The sequence below is a fragment of the Sceloporus undulatus genome, chromosome 5 (assembly GCF_019175285.1).
Source record: "Sceloporus undulatus isolate JIND9_A2432 ecotype Alabama chromosome 5, SceUnd_v1.1, whole genome shotgun sequence".
Lineage (NCBI taxonomy): Eukaryota > Metazoa > Chordata > Lepidosauria > Squamata > Phrynosomatidae > Sceloporus > Sceloporus undulatus.
Window position 1 is genome coordinate 39,058,761 of NC_056526.1, and position 17,474 is coordinate 39,076,234.

The window sequence follows — 17,474 nt, forward strand, 5'->3', positions numbered from 1 at the left end:
TATTTTCTATGATCATCCTAGACAGCCAAAAGATGGTGCTAGTGGACTTGCATGTACTAGTCTTTGGATTCTGACTGTCCCCATATTTAAGCATCTTCTATAAACCATTAGATGGGAATCTGTGGCAGTTCAGATGCTGAATATAGACAAGACTAAGCTGCTATTGATGGAGAAAAAAAGATGATCTGGATTGAGATTCCCAGCCATTCCTACAGTGCCCCTGAACAAGGTTTGCAGTTTGGTCCTCCTAAGATTTAACAAATGGGGCAAGGAATAATCATTTTAGGATGGTATACCAGGTGGAACGTTATTTGGAAAAAAACTGACCAAGCCTAGTAAAATACAGGTTATGTTACTGCAGGGTTTCACAAACCTTTTGAGCCTATTTGGCATTAAAAAGCATATCATGAGTGCAAGAACAAAAGTTATGTGCATCTTCGTAGCTAGTTACAAGTTGTAAGTGTTCTTCCCCCTAACACAGAAAGCAAACAGAAATGTAGAAAAGAATCCCATTAAAAAACACAGGCATATCCAGGGAAAAAATGTCCGGGGTGAGGTGGGGAAACAGCAAGCACACATGCATCTCCTCAATGAATGGAGTGACTTTGCCATTCTTTTACATGAGAGAAGGGAAATTGCACTGCTAAAAAGGAAACCATTGGAGAAGGGGGAGAAGTCAACTACCCCGCTAAGAACATTAAAAAAAAATCAGAAGCTGTGATTTTATATACCATATGGTTTTTAATGTATATTAAATAAATTACTTGTGAAGGTTTAGCCCTTAAAAAAAAGGCCCAGAATTCTTAAAGAAATCCATACATTATGTACATCTCCCTTAAGTTGTTATTCAGACCAAAAATTTAAAATGTGCCAGTAACAAAATAAACAGATTCAGATTCCTTTATCTCATGGTGACAAATATTTTAGTCAGATTAATACAATCAGATTTGCAGGATTAAAGTATGCACATAAACCCACCATTTCATAACAACAGACTCAACACCTGTATTGCCATTACAATATATTCCAGTTGCTTTCAAGTTCCTTCACTTGTCACTAAAGCTAAAACAATATTTCAAGCTACCCATAACTTAAGAAATCCTTAGTTTCAGGAAGTCAAGCAGGAAAGCAAAACACTGGAAGTGGTGTGTGTGTGTGTGTGTATTTTCCAGTGCAATTATTTTATATATTAAGACATTAAAAGTTCTTGTGCTATTTGTGTCCTTTTCAAACTACTGCTGACCCTACATTAAGTTGTGTATTTTATTTTCAGCCCCCACATATTTGTAGTAAGTGAAATATGAGCTGTTTTACTATTTTATTTGTAAACATAAATAACACAGACAATAGATGTATTGGATAGTCTGGTTGGATGGTCATTTTCCATCAAAAAGACCATTAACAGTATCTTCTGCTGCTAATTATCTGCTCTATTTGTTATTACTAGAACTCTGCTTTACTCAGCAAAACAACATTGTTAGAAACTACTAGCTCTCCAGCGCATTTTGATATACTGTACATGAGACTTCTGGTTTGTCCGCAGAGGCGCTTGGCACCATTTTTTCAGCTTCTGCAAGCCGATATCCTCAATTTGCCAGCTTTGTGGTGAAGATATCCAAGTCGGGGAAGACTGGGATACAAGGACTTGTAAGGGGCTATTTGTTAACCTCTCAAAACGGAACTCCAAAGGGAGAAGGAAGGAGGGGTGACGAGAGATGTTAAGTTAATACCTGTATTTCCAGTAGATTATTATCAGTATTTTAACAATTGATTTTAAATTGTAATGTGTTTAATCCTTTTTTAAGGGTGTGTGTGTTACGATATAGTACTGTACAAACTATGTAGTGTATATTGACTGTCTTTTAATCATGTAAGCCACTTTGATTGCTTCTGTAGCAGAAAAGTGGGGTACAAATAAAAGTTTTATTATTTATTATTATGTCTGTTTGTAGCTTCTCCGTCTTTACAATAGTACCCAAGACATCAGATGGCAGTCTCTTGTATGTAAAAGCAGTTGCACTTCTGGGATTAAAAGGCGTACCCCATCTGTTCTGGAAATACAGTGGAGTTTTACATTTAGCTGCCTTACCTGTGTATACTTATCCACTATTTGATTGTAAACCTTTGTTTCTGAATGCATGACATTAAAGATTTTGTACAAACATACCTACTCTCCATTTCCTGTCCCATGTTAGAATTGTTACTAAAATCTTGTATTTGAAAAATGTATAACTATATGATGCATGTTTTGAAAATGTTTGCAGTTCCTCCCTTAAAAAGTACAAGTGCACTTCTGTTAATTTAGAAACCATTTTCTGAAAAAGTAATATATTTAGGAAATGAAACTAGAATCATCAATTGAATTTTTCATTAGGGAACTGAAGGAGAGGGCAGACACTCCCGGCACATGACCATTACATATCTGCAGCATCCGGAGAAGCCTCTGTGCTGTGGCAGTTCTGATCTTCTCACACTGGGGGAAAAAGGAAAGAAATACAAGCATTCTAAAAGTCTCAAAGAATATATAGGAATGTCTCCTGAAGTGAAAAGGAAAGCAGCAGTTAAAAACTGTCCTTGTTTACAGAACTGGAGGAGACCAAACAACCTTTTAGAAAGATCAAGCCTCAAAGAGAAGATCACTCTATGCCACCTCTATGCTATTACAGTTCAGTTTCACTATCTGCCAGAAGCAGAGGACAGATAGTACTGCAATGTACTTAAAAAGCAACATTGCCACAATATCTCATGAAAGTAAGACAAATTTGAGCCCTAGTTCTGTAGGAATTAGAGAGTTCTAACTGAATTAGACCTGTGAATTACTGAGTACATGTAAAGGAGGTTACATTTAAGAGTAAGCTTGGTAATAAACATAATATGAGGCCAGAGAAGGAGACATTAAAGAAGTGTACTGAAACAACACAAGATGTTTATAATCAGAGCAAGCGTAGAGCTTTTTGCTCATCAAACTTGCTGTGACAAATGTGTTTCCACCTTTTGGTGAGCATTTATCCTTGAAACTGAAGAAGTTGTCCTAGTCATCCCAATGGTTGTAAAGGAGTCATTGCCTCCTTCTTACTTCCAAAGTTGTGAGCAAGGCAGAGGATTGCTCAATTACTGTTGCCAAGACACAGAGCAAAGCATTGCAGGAGGGTGTATATGAAAGGTGTGCAGAAAACCTGGCCTGGATGATGGAATTTTCTAGTTTACAGGCTATGACCAATCAAAGACTGTGGATCCTTTGTAAAAATGAGATTTTTGTCACCTTTGGTACAAAACACACTGCAGAAATGATCGCGTTTGAGACTGCTTTAACTGCCCTAGCTCAATGCTATAGAATAGTGGGAACTGTAGTTTTGTGAGACATTTAGCTTTCCGGCCAGAGAGCTCTGCTGCCACAATGAACTACAATCCCCAGAATTTCCTGGCACTGAGCCAGGGCAGTTAAAGCAGTCTCAAACTGGATTATTTCTGCAGTATATTTCAGACCTTTGTTTATTATTCTTGCTCAGGAGTGGGCAACCGACGCCCACATGCAGTCCTTGGCCTAACTTCAAAAGTCATCTCCAAACAATCAGCTTTCTCTTTTGTAAAGGCGATTGATCATTTCTCTGCCAGCCTTCAGGGAGGTCTGTTTTGCCCCATAATCTATAAGTTAGCCCCAAGTAAAAGAGGCCCCTTGCATTGGGGGAAAGCATCTCAACCTTGACCTAATTCTTCCAAGTTGGTATTCAACTGTACATTAAAAAAGCAAAGATGTACCAGAAGTCATAATGGTTGAGAACAGGAACAAGAGCCATGCTAGCCCTGATAGAGAACAAAATTATTCACTGACCATACTGGCATATTTGCAAGATTCACTGATCTATGCTACACACAGTCAAAAAGAAAACACCTTAAAGGATCCTTACTTCCAGCTCACAGAACAGAACAGGGCTACAGTAACGATCTGCCAGCTTCAAGACAGCATTCATATCCACACTGATTTGGTTCATTCTACCAACTACAAAAAGAGGAACAAAAAAGAGAAAAATAATTTTCAACTCTGCACATTGTTTTTCTGATATGATAAACTATTTCCTTTTGGAATGTATCTTTAGTTAGCTTAATTTTTCTTTCAATACCAGTAATTTTATTTAAACACAACAGAAGAAAAATTTGCAGGACTTTTGCTGATTAATTATTGTCTAAATGAAAACAGGACAAAAAAAAATAGTTTTCTTTGTGATCCAATCCACAAATGAAGGAAAAGTGAATTTATACACTGGAGGAAATGGGAGTAAGAAGCCCCTCCTAAAGTACAATTCAAATGAAAGTGAACTATTTGTTGCGGAGAAGGGCTATTTTTATGACCTTTAAAGGCACTAACCAGTGAAAAACACTTGAAGAATAATATCTGAAACAGGAAAGATGTCTCATACATACCACCTGTGGCAAGAAAGCACACTTTACCAAGGAAAAAGTTGGCATCGACATGTAACAGCGAAGTTTCGACATCCTTAAAACTGATGAAAAAGAATATAAAAGAAAATAAAGTGCATTTTAAGGGAGAATTTGGAATAAAGCTCCTTGAGAGAGAAGTCTTTCTTTTATATTTTTATTAGAAAAGTGTAACCACAGTTCAGTGATTAAGAGGACTAGAATATTGTTGCAGATGCATCAAAAGAAATCACTTTGCTAAGGCAGTGCCTAACTAGTAATGTTTTGTTTGCACTATTCATATACAGATATGGTACTGGAGTCCATTGGTAATACTGGTGGGAATAGGAATGATGCCCTTCCACATGCTGCTTTAATTGACACCTACTTCTGGAGTCTTTCTGTTCCAAATCTTTGGATCAAAAGTGTCAGAGGTTAATGTGAACACTATTTTAACCTCAAGGTGGGGCAACAATTAAAATGGGATGCCAGAGTAATGCAATATAGTATATAATTATATTCTAAAATCCCTGAGAATCTAGCCGTATCGTACCATGGCTGTCATCCTGTTAGTAATATATTCAGATACAGCTAGGCATAATGCAAATAGTTACACCTGCATGTGTACTTTTTTGGTTCTTGAAGGAGGATGTATTCAGCACCTACTTCCGCAAGGTCTCACTCTGGTGAGCAATAACTGGGAGCTGCCAGTTATAGTTCCATCTCCTCAGCCACTGAAGATGCAGGGGTGCACTGGGGCTTGTTTGGAGCAGAGGCTGCTCTTTCTTTGCAGCAGGCTCAAGAGCAGTCAGATCAAGCCCAAGCACACTAACACATTTGATCAGTGGCCAGGAAGATGGGAGCTGAGCCCAGTAGCGCTTACCTGTTGTTGTATACCTAGGGAAGCAGCTTGGGAGAAGGTGCAGCCTACACAACCTCTCATAAGTACACTGGCAGAGACCTATGCTCCACCAGCATTATGTAGGATCTTTTCCCATGGATCAAGTTACTAGGTCATTACTTGCTATATTGCTATCTCAACTTTACTCCAAGGCACTGAGAATAGATTAAAACAGGATTATTTAATTTTATCCTCACACCTGCACTGAAACAGTTAAAACTGAAACATTTAAGAAATTTTTACCCTGCCATTCTCTTCCCCACACTAGTGTCTTACAGAACATAATGAGTTGCCTGAACTAGTCTATGAGCTTCATGGCTATTCAGGGATCTGAATCTGGATTTCTCTTCTCAAACACTCCAGTTACACTGGTCTTAACTTAAAATAAAAACCTGAATCACCTGTCCTTTCCTCACACTCATCTTTTTTGCACATACCTGTATTTGTTCTGAATGTCAATGATAAAGACAATCAGATCAATCCTGGGCCGGATGTGATCTCTCTCAGCAGGTAAAGGGAGAGAGGATGTCAAGTGGCTGAAAGAAACAAAGTGATATTTGTGTTAAGGCTGGGGTTGTAGGTCTTCCTTCATTTCAGTACTTTATCACAGAACTTATAGAATAAACATTCATTACTTTGGCCCAAAATACACTGCAGAAATTATCCAGTCTGAGACTGCTTTAACTGTCCTGGCTCAGTGTTGGGAAATCCTGAGAACTGTAGTTTATTGTGGTACCAGAGCACTCTGACAGAGAAGGCTAAATGTCTCACAAAACTGCAGTTCTCTGAATTCCCTAGCATTGAGCCAAGGCAGTTAAAGCAGTCTCAAATTGCATTATTTTTGCAGTGTGTTTTGGACCAGTGTTACACAGAAACGCACAACTGATGTGAAAGCTAAAATTGTTATCTTTCAGACAAATTTAAACAAAAGAGGTTTCTTTTTCTGTCACTTACATATTTATTTTTAAGTCTTGTTTTTCCTTAAGAATTGTCTCTGCTAGCTGCTGCTGGAAAACATCATTTGTTCCCACCAACTATGAAAAGAAAGAGGGAGAGAAAATTAGCCCATAGCTAACCAAAATGTATTTACTTTTTCTGATCCACTACTACATATTTTATTTAAAGTATTTCTGTATCACCTTCCAGCCACAATAGTTCCCAAGGTGATGAGCACATAAAAACCAATTAAAACACTACAGAGATTAAAAAAATGTTTTTATGACATATTAAAATACTTTCTAAAAACTCACAAAGGCAGTCTAAAATTTAAAACAGTTAAAACAGCAATTTCAAACACTGAGTGTCATGTAGAACAGCACTGTTTTGGCTGCTTCCCAGAAGCAATAATAATAATAATAATAATAATAATAATAACAACAACAACAATAATTTATAGCCTGCCTTTTCTCAAGGAATCAAGGCAGGTTACAACATCTTAAAAACCATACAATGCAACAAAATAAAATATCAGTTACCATTAAAACAAGTCCCCCCTGAACCCCCCAACCCAATTAAAAAATTACAATCAAAGAACTAGAGTAAGAACAAATATAATAAAAGACAAAGAGGGGCGGGATAATCTATATTTGCAGGGCAGGCAAGTGATTTCCTAATTAAATGAGATGTGACCATCCTCATTTCCTGGAATAGGGAGTTCCTGGCAGGATCATATAAGAGGAGGTGGTCTTTCTATTTTCTTTTTATGTGTATATAAACACACACACACACATATATATACTGGTGTGTGTGTGTATAGGTGTATACACACACACACATATAGACATACAACACAATACATATCTATCTAGCTTAATCTATACATATATTTCCTTCCTAATCAAAACTCTGATTTACAATCCTCCACATCTTCTGAAAATACCCTTTCATCACTTTTCCCATCTGTTCATTTCAGATCCTTTCCCATTTCCTTTCTCCTCCTATGCTACAATGAAACAGACATGATTTTTAAACTAATTTAATATTTTAGATCTGTTTTAACTTGTTAATCTGTTTAACGTTTCAGTCCATTCAAATTATTTTTGTTGTTTTAAGTTTTTTTTAATTTTATTATGGATTTATGTTAACCACAAGTATAGATTTTATCTGCCACGAGATCGTTTGAAATAGGACAGAATATTGTTGTTTTCTTGTTCTTTTTCTTGTAAAACACCATGTACGGTGATGGCACTATATTAGACTCATAGAGTTGGAAGAGACCACAAAAGTCATCCAGCCCAACCCTATTCTGCCATGCAGGAACTCACAATCAAAGCATCCCCGACAGACAGCCATCCAGCCTCTGTTTAAAGACCTCCAAGGAAGGAGACTTCACTACACTCTGAGGCAGTGTGTTCAAATGTCGAAAAACTTTCACCATCAAGAAACCTGTTTCCCTATTTGGGAAAGTCAAGAGTCAAAAGGTGGCCACCCTTGCGGTAGTGGGAAATGTGTTACACTGGCAAATACTGTGATGGAATATGAAGTCGAAGGCTTTCATGGCCGGCATCCATAGTTTTTTGTGGGTTTTGCAGACTATGTGGCCATGTTCTAGAAGAGTTTGTTCCCAACGTTTCCCCAACATCTGTGGCTGGCATCTTCAGAGAAATTTCTCTGAAGAGATGCCAGCCACAGATGCCGGCGAAACGTCAGGAAGAAACTCTTCTAGAACATGGCCACATAGTCCGCAAAACCCACAGAAAACAACTGTGATGGAAGTTCTTCCTAATGTTTAGGAGGAATCTTTGGTGTCAATTTATAATAATGATAATGACGGTAACAATTTAATGCACTAAAATGAAATTAAAGTATATAACAGCAAGAGCCAGAGTAGCATATGTTGGAATAGTAACAAGCTCTACACTTGAGCCATTACAGGGTTAATGGAGAGCTACTGAGAACACAGATGGCCTAAAGCTGTACAGTATATGCATATCTCCAATCAACTTTTGAGCCTTGATAAGGCTAGCTTTGCAGTGAGCCTTCCTCTCTCCTTCTTTTGCTCACTCTGTTCTTAGCCTTCTTTTCTGTTGCATTATACTTGTGTTATTTGATTGTATTATAGAGTTTGTATTATTATGCTTGCCATTATTACTATGGTTTATTTTGTATCTTTTGTATAAATATATGAGTTTTGTATGATTCTGTTTTGTTACCATTTTAAGCATTTATAGATTAAAGCCTTTTTATAGTACCTTGTCTCAATTAGTCTCTTTTCAAACCCACTCTTCCAACAGCATAATGGCTTTAGCATCAGACTAGGACTCTGGAGAATAGGGTTCGATTCCCTGCTCAGCCATGGAAACCCATTGGGCGACTTTGGGCAAGTCACACTCTCTCAGCCTCAGAGGATGGCCATGGCAAACCCTCTCTGAACAAACCTTGCCATGATAAGTCGGAAATGACTTGAAGGCACACAACAACACCTGTATCAGAAGAAAAAACAATATGACTGCAAAGAGGGAAGCTATACTGGAGCCCCACATCTATGAAACAGTGTTGTTGTTGTTGTGTGCCTCCAAGGTCCAAAGCACACTGCAGAAACAATCCAGTTTGAGACTGCTTTCGCTGCCCTAGTTCAGTGCTAGGGAATTCTGGGAACTGTAGTTTGTTGTGGCACCAGAGCTCTCTCTGACAGAGAAGGCTAAATGTCTCACAAAACTATAGTTCCCCCAGGATTCCCTAGCACTGAGCCAAGGCAGTTAAAGCGGTCTCAAAGTGGATTATTCCTGCAGTGTGTTCCGGACCTTAAAAGAGTCCCACAGGAAAGAGTAGCTCCTGCCCAAAGCAGCCTCCCTTGGAGCTGTCCTTTCCCTGCTCGCCCAAAGACCTACCAAAATGGTGGCGGAGTTAAGCGTCGGGAGCTTGCAGAAAGCAGACAGGGTCGACATGGCTCTCAAAGAGAAGAGGAGCGCATCCCTCGATTCCAAAATGCCGCCAATTGGGCGCCCTCGTGACGTCAATAGGCGTCGCCTCAGGATAAAAGGTCCCAGGCGGTCGCAGGGGTGTGACGTAAAGGCTGAGGGGAAGGGCTCATCGTTCCTCCTTCAGCGGTTCCTCAAACTCTGCCCTTTAGAGATTTTGGACTTCAACTCCCAGAAGCCTCAGCCATGGTGGCCAATAGCATGGGATTCTGGGAGCTGAAGTCCAAAATTCCCTTAAAGGGCACAGTTTGGGGACCCCCATTTGTATACTGTGTGTGTGTGTGTGTGTGTGTGTGTGTATATATATATAGTTGTTTTGTGCCTTCAAGTTGTTCTCGACTCATAGCGACCCCAAGGAATAACTATCACGGGGTTTTCTTGTGGAGTTGTTTCTTCTTTCCCCCCATCATCCTCTGAGGCTGAGAGAGTGTGACTCGCCCAAGGTCACCTATTGGGTTTACATGGCCTAACCAGGATTCGGAGCCTGGTCTCCAGAGTCCAATGCTCAGACCACTGCAGCACACACTGGCTCACATTGGCCAAAGTGGAATAACGTCCAAAATCCACAAAGTAATGATATCTTTATTCGGTCAACGAACCCTGCTCTTCAGACTTGATAGACAGATAGATAGATGTATATTAACATACGTGTGTGTGTGTGTATATATATATATATATATATACACACACACACACACAAATGTGTTAATATACATCTATCTACATACATACACACACAAACACATATATAAATATACATACATGTGTATATATACATATATCTATATACATACATAAACAGTATATACATACACACATGTATACATATATGTGTGTATACATATATATGCACACATATATACCTATACATAAATGTGTATATATGCATACAGCATATCTATATATAATTTGTTTTATTTATATACCGCTATTCCAAAGATCATAGCAGTGAACAGCAAGTAAGCTAATTAGCAAGTAAGCTAATTTGCCCCCAACAGTCTGGGTACTCATTTTAGCGACCTCAGAAGGATGCAAGCCTGAGTCCAGCTTGGGCCCTTTTGCTGGTCTTGAACTTGCAACCTTGTGGTTTTGAGTGAATGGCTGCAATACAGGCATTTAACCACTGCGCCACCAGGGCTCCTATATACACACATATACACATATATAGTATATACATAAACATACAGAGGTGTGTGCCTTTACACACATACATATGTACATATACATACATATGTATATATACATATATCTATCTATACATATACAATACATATATACATATATGTGTGTGTACATATACATATATATATATATACATACACACATATACAGTGTATACATACAGATACATATATACATATGTGTGTGTCTACACACACATATACATCCATGTGTATATATCCATCTATATCCATCTATCTATCTATCTAGACGGTCACACACACATATCTATGCGCGCGCGCACTCACACACACACAAACATATAAATGAACCAGTGTGGTGTAGTAGTTTGAATGCTGGGCTACAACTCTGGAGACGGGAGTTCAAATTCCAGCTTGTCCATGAAAATCCACTGGGGATGCATCCGCACTGGTGAAATAATCTGGTTTGACTCCACTTTTAACTGCCTTGACTCAATGTTGTGGAATTCTGGGAACTGCAGATTGTTGCGGCACATGCCATGGCAGTTAAAAGTTGGGTCAAACTAGATTATTTGCACAGTGTGGATGCAGCCTGGTTGACTTTGGGCGAGTCACACTCTCTCAGCCTCAGAGTGAGGCAATGGCAAACTCTTCCTCAAGAAGCATGCCAAGAAAACTCCATGATAGGGTTTGCCTTAGCTTTGCCATAAGTCAGAAATGACTTGAAGGCACGCAACAACAACAACAATACTATATAAACCGCTTGCAGGAAAGAGATGGCGGGGTTTGACAAGTGGCTCAGTTGCCTCAGAAGAGCTGATGTTGTGATTACCACAATGTGTGTATGTGTTTCCTTTAAAAGAGCGGGTGTGTTGAGAGGAGCGTGTGGTAATATGTCCACTCTAGGAACCTCTTGGTCCTCTAGCGCAACTCTGCCAGAACTTGACCATAGGGTTGTGTTGGGGAACCTAGAGGTTCCTAGAGAAAACACTTCTTTAGGTGTTTGTAGGGCCTCCAGCATGATTCTATCATCAACCTCTGGCAGATGTTGACCACAGAGTTGCGCTGGAAGACCTGGAGATTCCTAGAGAGGTGTTCCCTCAGGTAAAAAGACTAGTGTTTTTTTATTTGCGGATTTTCCAAATTCATGGGAGTCCATCACCCCTAACCCCAACAAACGTGGAGGGATCACTGTATTCAGTAGGAATAGTGGTGGGAGTGGGAGTTAGTGTGGTGTTTGAGTGTTGGATTATGACTGTGGAGACCAGGGTTTGAATCCCGGTTCGGCCATGGAAACTCACTGGGTGACCTTGGGCAAGTCATACTCTCTCAGCCTCAGGAGCAGGCAATGGCAACCCACCTCTGAAGAAACCTGCCAAGAAAATCCCATTATAAGTTTGCCTTAGAGTTGCCATAAGTCAGAATTGAAGGCACACAGTAAAAACAACAACAAAGTGGTAGACCTCTGTGTAGGAGGATCTACATAATTTCAACTGAGATAATGAAGAAATTGAAATATTTAAAAGATTTTCTGGACCTTGGACCAGATACTGATCACAATGGAGATTGCAGTCAAGAAATCAGAAGAAGACTAGGAATGGAAAGGGCAGCCATGAAAGAACTAGACAAAATCTTAAAGAGTAAAGATATACAACTGAGCATCATAGAATAGTCCAAGCCATTGTATTCCCTGTTACCATGTATGGAAGCGAGACCTGGACAGTGAAGAAGACAGATACAGTAGCAAGAAAATCAATTCACTGGAGATGTGGGGCTGGAGAAGAGTGCTGAGGATACTGTGGATAGCCCAAAAGAAAAGCAAGAGGCTCCTAGAACAGATCAACCCCAAACTTTCGCTGGAAGCCAAGATGGTGGAGCAAGGTAGGTGCTTGAGGAGAAGTGGTGTCACCACCCCCTTAGGATGTCACCTGGTGCATGCGCGCGCACACACACACACACACCAGTGATGCCACTGCTTCCATTCAGATTTGGCACTGATTACCATTTTGTTTGGCACAGTTCAAATTGTTGATGATTATCTTTGAAGCCCTAAAAGACAAGGGTCCAAGATACCTTAGGAACCACCTCCTCCCAAACTGTCCTGTCCATGCCCCAAGACATGAATGGAGATGTCAGACGTCACTTGTGGGATCTGTTGTTTGTTAGAAATTGAAAATGCTGGTTTAAGCTGCCACCTGAGCTTCCAAATGCAAATCAGAGCAAAGCAAAGTCATCATTAAGAATTGTCCCATCCAAAACAGGTTGATTCTTGTTCCAAGAATCCAAGATTTCCATCTGGTGCCTGATCAAGTTCATGCCAGTCTTGGCTAAATTAATAATTTATTTATTATTCTTCACCTCAACTCTTTACTGTGTGTTTGGATGCCAGTTTGGAATTTCAGAAGCATGTATTATCTATTTAAAATATTTCTACTTCCAAATAGACTTACAAACTGAGTGATATGATAATCCTTGCAGGTTTACAACTGAAATTTTAGACCTGGCACACAAGGCATAAAGATTGAGGAGGTATAAGTAAAGCTTAGTGCTTATGTACTAGCTGGATGAAAATGCCTGCCAGAAAAGCTTCATCTTTTATGGTGGTTATTGTACAGTACTGATTGTACTACTACTACTGTATTACTACCATTGCCCCTGTACACAAGTTTGAAAGTGAACAAATTCAAATTTTATTTATTTTTGTACAACACCTGCTTTTACTTTGAAGCTATTTTCTTAATCTTTTCTGTAGGTCTAAAAACCTTTAAAGTTTTTTTTCTTTATTAATATTTATGTAATTGAAGGCATAAATATTCTAAAGACACCAGGTCCTATCTGATCTTGGAAGCTAAGGATGGTCAGCTCTGGTTAGTGCTTGGATGAGAGACAGTCGATGAATACCTGCTGCTGTAAGCTATACAGTATTTGAGGGGAAGGAAACCTCTTGAGTAGTTCTTGCCTAAGAAAACCCTATGAAATTAATGGGGTGACCATAAATTGACCGGTAACTTCAAGGCACATACACACACACCACTCTCTAAAGGGACTGATAATAGCTAAGATGCACTGAAGCAGAAGACGTGCTTGCTTCAAGACTGATCAACCTTCTTTGCTTTCAGTGCAAAGTATAGCTAGTTGATTTGCTGTATCCTTTGATGTTTGTCAAAATAGCCCAATACAGCAAGAGTTGGAGTCTTGTACTTTCTGGGCTTGAATGTCCTTTTGCTAATAACAGCCTGTTATACTGAAGAGAGAAGAGACAGTGCCAAGATGATGTCATGGTCTTAACACAAAAATAGTGGAGTATTGTGAGCAGCAACTTTTTAAAAACCACATCCTGTGCTATTTTCATGCTAAGCAGTTGCACAGATGATGCAAGATGTATTTATGTTAATGTAATCTGACATCATTTCTTTGAAAATCTTAACAAAGGCTGGCAGCTTTGTTCATTGCCAGTGCTGAACAAATGATAAATGAAGCAGAAGAAATCCTGAAATATTTGTGATCCCTGTTGGATTCAGTTTATTAGAATGAATCCAAAATATTTAGTCACTGTTACCAGATTTGCTTGCCACTGTCTAATTATATTTTAAACAATTAAATCTTGTCTGTTTGGGGCAGAGGTGGGGAAAGCCTAATGCGGATCTGTAGAAACCTTTAATAAATATATATTGAAAAATCTACAGTTTGCAAGGATGCTATTTGGAAATAAATAAATAGAGTGGAAAGTTAAACTAAATTTGGAGTTTTTAGAGTACTAAAAGGTCAAACTGGGAAAAGAAGAAGGAATTTTTTTTTGTCCTTCATCTCACCATTTTCTTTATCAATATATTCTTTTTCAAGAGTGAGTATGGTATAGTGGTGGAGTGCTAGACAATGGACTGCTGAGACCCCAGGATCATGGCTCTTTAATCACGATGTGTGCATAAATGTTAATTGCGACTGCATGATTTTCATGTGATTTTTCACTGTGTGATAAAGTCCCTAGACTCCAACCCCACTTGGTACAGCCATTCTCATTTCATATAACACACCTAAGAAGAGTACAACCGCATGAACCTCTCACTGCATCTAGCTTTTCTGAAAACATCCAACAATATGCCATCCTCTTCCTGCCTTTATGAAGTACTGACCCTGATTACCTTAAGCATGGATGGGAGAAAGTGCAATCTGTGGAGTTTCATGTGACCCCGATGCCATTTTTGTTGTCCCAAGAGGTAGCCCAAGATTTTGATTCCTCCTCCAACACATTTTTTGCCCTAAAATATTCTCCAGTACCCTAGGAGTGGGAGGAAATCTCATGCTGTTTTAGGAGCAACAGGGATATTCACAACCAGGATGTGACTTGCAGGTGACTTTTTCCTGGTGGGAAAAGACATTTCCTGGGCTTAAACTGGTATACAGAGGGGAGAATATTTCCAGGGATTAAAATAGTACAGAGAGGGGGAAAACATGATAAAGCTTTCCATCATGTCTCCTCGGAGGGAGGGGTTCTTTAAAAAAAATTCAGTGGGGTGCTGTGGGAATGGCAATACAGCCCCCTAATTCAGTGGACATTTGGAGAGGACAGGTCTTTGCTAGTCCTGAGGGGTCCCTGGAAGGATACCTCAGGGATGACAAAGCCTTGTGGGGAGGAGGAGGCGTTGACCAGTGGTCCCTGCTGCCCTCTGTGGGGCTTTGCTAGTCCTGAGGGGTCCCTGGAAGGCCACCTCAGGACTAGCAAAGCCCCACGGAAGGCAGCAGGGGCTGTGGGCCCATTACTCCTCCCCCACCACGGGCCCCTACTGGCCCCCAGCTGTCTCTGAGAGACAGCTGGAAGCCAGGGGAAGAACAGGAGGAGCCAGAGCAATGGTGTACGCCCATCCCCCCCCCAATTTCCCCGGCTTCTAGCTACAGTATCTCTCAGAAACAGCTGGAGGCTGGGAAGGGGGGGGGGAGAAGTCCTTCTCTGGAAGCCCCGCCTCTGAGGGTGGAAGCCCCACCCACAGAGGGCAGAAGTCCCATCCCCAGCACGCGGACCTAAAAAGGTTCACCATCACTGTCCTAGCGCATGAATGGATCTCCATAGTATGGAGTTGGACTCTTCTCTAATAGCACATCTCAAATGAATTGATTTTCTTCCTGTCTGCTTTTTTCACTCTCCAGCTCTCACATCCATACATGGTGATGGGGAATGCAATGACTTGGACAATTTTAACTTTAGTGTTCAGTTGTATATCTTTGGACTTTAGGATCTTACCCTAATGCTCTTCCCATTCCTAGTCTTCTTCTGATTTCTTGACTGCAGTCTACCATCTACTCCAACGTATGAGAAATCCTCTGCTATTTTGATTTCCTTGTTATCTGGGTTCAATTTATGCAGATGCTCAATGGTCATTATTTTTGGGTTTTCTATGTTCAGCAGTAAGCAGTAAGCCTGCCTTTGCATTTCCTTCTTTAACTTTCCTTAGTAATTACTGTATTCCAAGTCTATGATGTTTTCTCCTTGCATTATGGTATCATCTGCATATCTTAGATTGTTTATGCTCCTTCCTCCTATCTTCATTCCTCCTTTTGAGTCTAAGCTTCCTGTTCTTATGCTATTTTCTGCAAACATGTTGAACAAACAGTGTGATGGTATGCAGATTTTCCTGAGCCCTTTTCCAATTGGGAACCATTATGTTTCTTCATATTCTGTTCTAAGAGTAGCCTCTTGCCCTAAGTACCAATTCCTCATCGGGGCTATTAAATGTAGTGGCATTCCCATTTCTTGAAGCATGTTCCATAGCTTTTCATGATCTATGCAGTCAAAATGGTTCCTCATTTCATGTGTCAATAAAGCACATGCTGCTTTTCTTCTGGAATCATTTGGTTTGTTCCATTATCCATTGTATGTTTGCAATGTGGTCCCTAGTATCTTTTTCTTTCCTGAACCCTGCTTATACCTCTGGGGTTTTTGTCTCCATATATGATTGGAGCCTATGCTGCAGAATTTTGAGCATAATATTGCTAGCATGGGAAATTGATGCTATGGTCCTATGGTTACTGCAGTCTTTTGTGTCTCCTTTTTTGTGTGAATGAGAATATATATTGATCATTTCCAGCCTTTTGGCTCTTGTTTTGTTTTCCAGATTTGTTGGTGTATTTTAGTTAACATTTGAAGTGACTCTGTCTGAGTGTATTGTAAAAATTCAATTGGAATATCATCTGTTCCTGGTGATATATTCTTCCCAGTTTCTCTCCTTGCAGTTTCCACCTCATTTTCTAGAATTTGAGGTTCATCCTTGTATCGTTCCTCATTTCATGTGTCATTCATTTTATTGTCTCTTTTATATAGCTCTTCTGTGCATTGGTTCCACCATCTTTTCATATCTTCTTAGTTGTGTAGAATGTGCATTCCTGATTTATTTTAGTAGATGATATGCACAAAGAATTAAAGAATCATAGCATTAGAAGAGAACCCAAGGGCCATCCAGTCCAACCCCTACCATGCAGGAACTCAGAATCAAAGCACCCCCGACAGATGGCCATCCAGCCTCTGTTTAAAAACTTTCAAAGAAGGAGATGCCACCATTCTCCAAGGCAGCGTGTTCCACTGTCGAACAATTCTTATCATCAAGAAACTTGCTTTTAGGCAGGGACGTAGCCAAGGGGGGGGGGTTCTTGGGGTCCGGACCCCCCCTTCCATTAGAAAAATGAATGGTGTGTGCTGCTGCGCCGCCGCACCCAAGCCCCATTATAATGGTGGCACTTAGTCTAGAACCCCCCTTCCTAAAATCCTAGCTACGTCCCTGTTTTAGGTGTTTGGGAAAGTCAAGAATCAAAAGGTGACCATCCTGAGGTTAGAGGGAAATATGTTACACTAACAAATACTGTGATGGACCTGGGATTCCGTTGCTTTGAGCAATGCTGCATCAGCTATTTGATGTGAGGAACCAGCAGGGATTTTTGTCCAGTGTCCAGGGACTAGAACCATACTAGTGCCTATGGTTTCTTTCTTTCTTTCTTTCTTTCTTTCTTTCTTTCTTTCTTTCCTTGAAACTTCCTGTGCAGGGGCACCAGTCTCAGAACCACTTTAGCAGTGGTTTGTTGTTGTTGTTGTGCACTTTCAAGTCA

At 40.0% G+C, this 17,474-nt stretch overlaps 1 protein-coding gene across 1 annotated transcript; it reads right to left on the bottom strand.

Annotated features, from left to right (window-relative positions):
- Nucleotides 1-721: 721 nt before the first annotated feature.
- CENPM (centromere protein M) lies at nt 722-9,342 on the bottom strand. The gene is made up of 6 exons (XM_042467785.1): nt 9,148-9,342; nt 6,272-6,351; nt 5,755-5,853; nt 4,423-4,502; nt 3,909-4,000; nt 722-2,473 (listed from the first exon to the last, which is right to left on the bottom strand). The coding sequence occupies exons 1-6, from the start codon at nt 9,202-9,204 to the stop codon at nt 2,333-2,335; spliced, it is 549 nt and encodes a 182-aa protein (XP_042323719.1). The 5' UTR covers nt 9,205-9,342; the 3' UTR covers nt 722-2,332.
- Nucleotides 9,343-17,474: the final 8,132 nt, after the last annotated feature.

What these genes read in the sequence shown, in the direction of transcription:
- CENPM (XM_042467785.1), bottom strand. Translation starts at nt 9,204, where the DNA reads ATGTCGACCCTGTCTGCTTTCTGCAAGCTCCCGACGCTTAACTCCGCC. An exon ending in CAAGACTTAAAAATAAATAT is followed by an intron (nt 5,854 to 6,271) that starts GTAAGTGACAGA and finishes TGTTTCTTTCAG; the next exon opens with CCACTTGACATCCTCTCTCC. An exon ending in GTGCTTTCTTGCCACAGGTG is followed by an intron (nt 4,001 to 4,422) that starts GTATGTATGAGA and finishes CTCTTTTTGTAG; the next exon opens with TTGGTAGAATGAACCAAATC.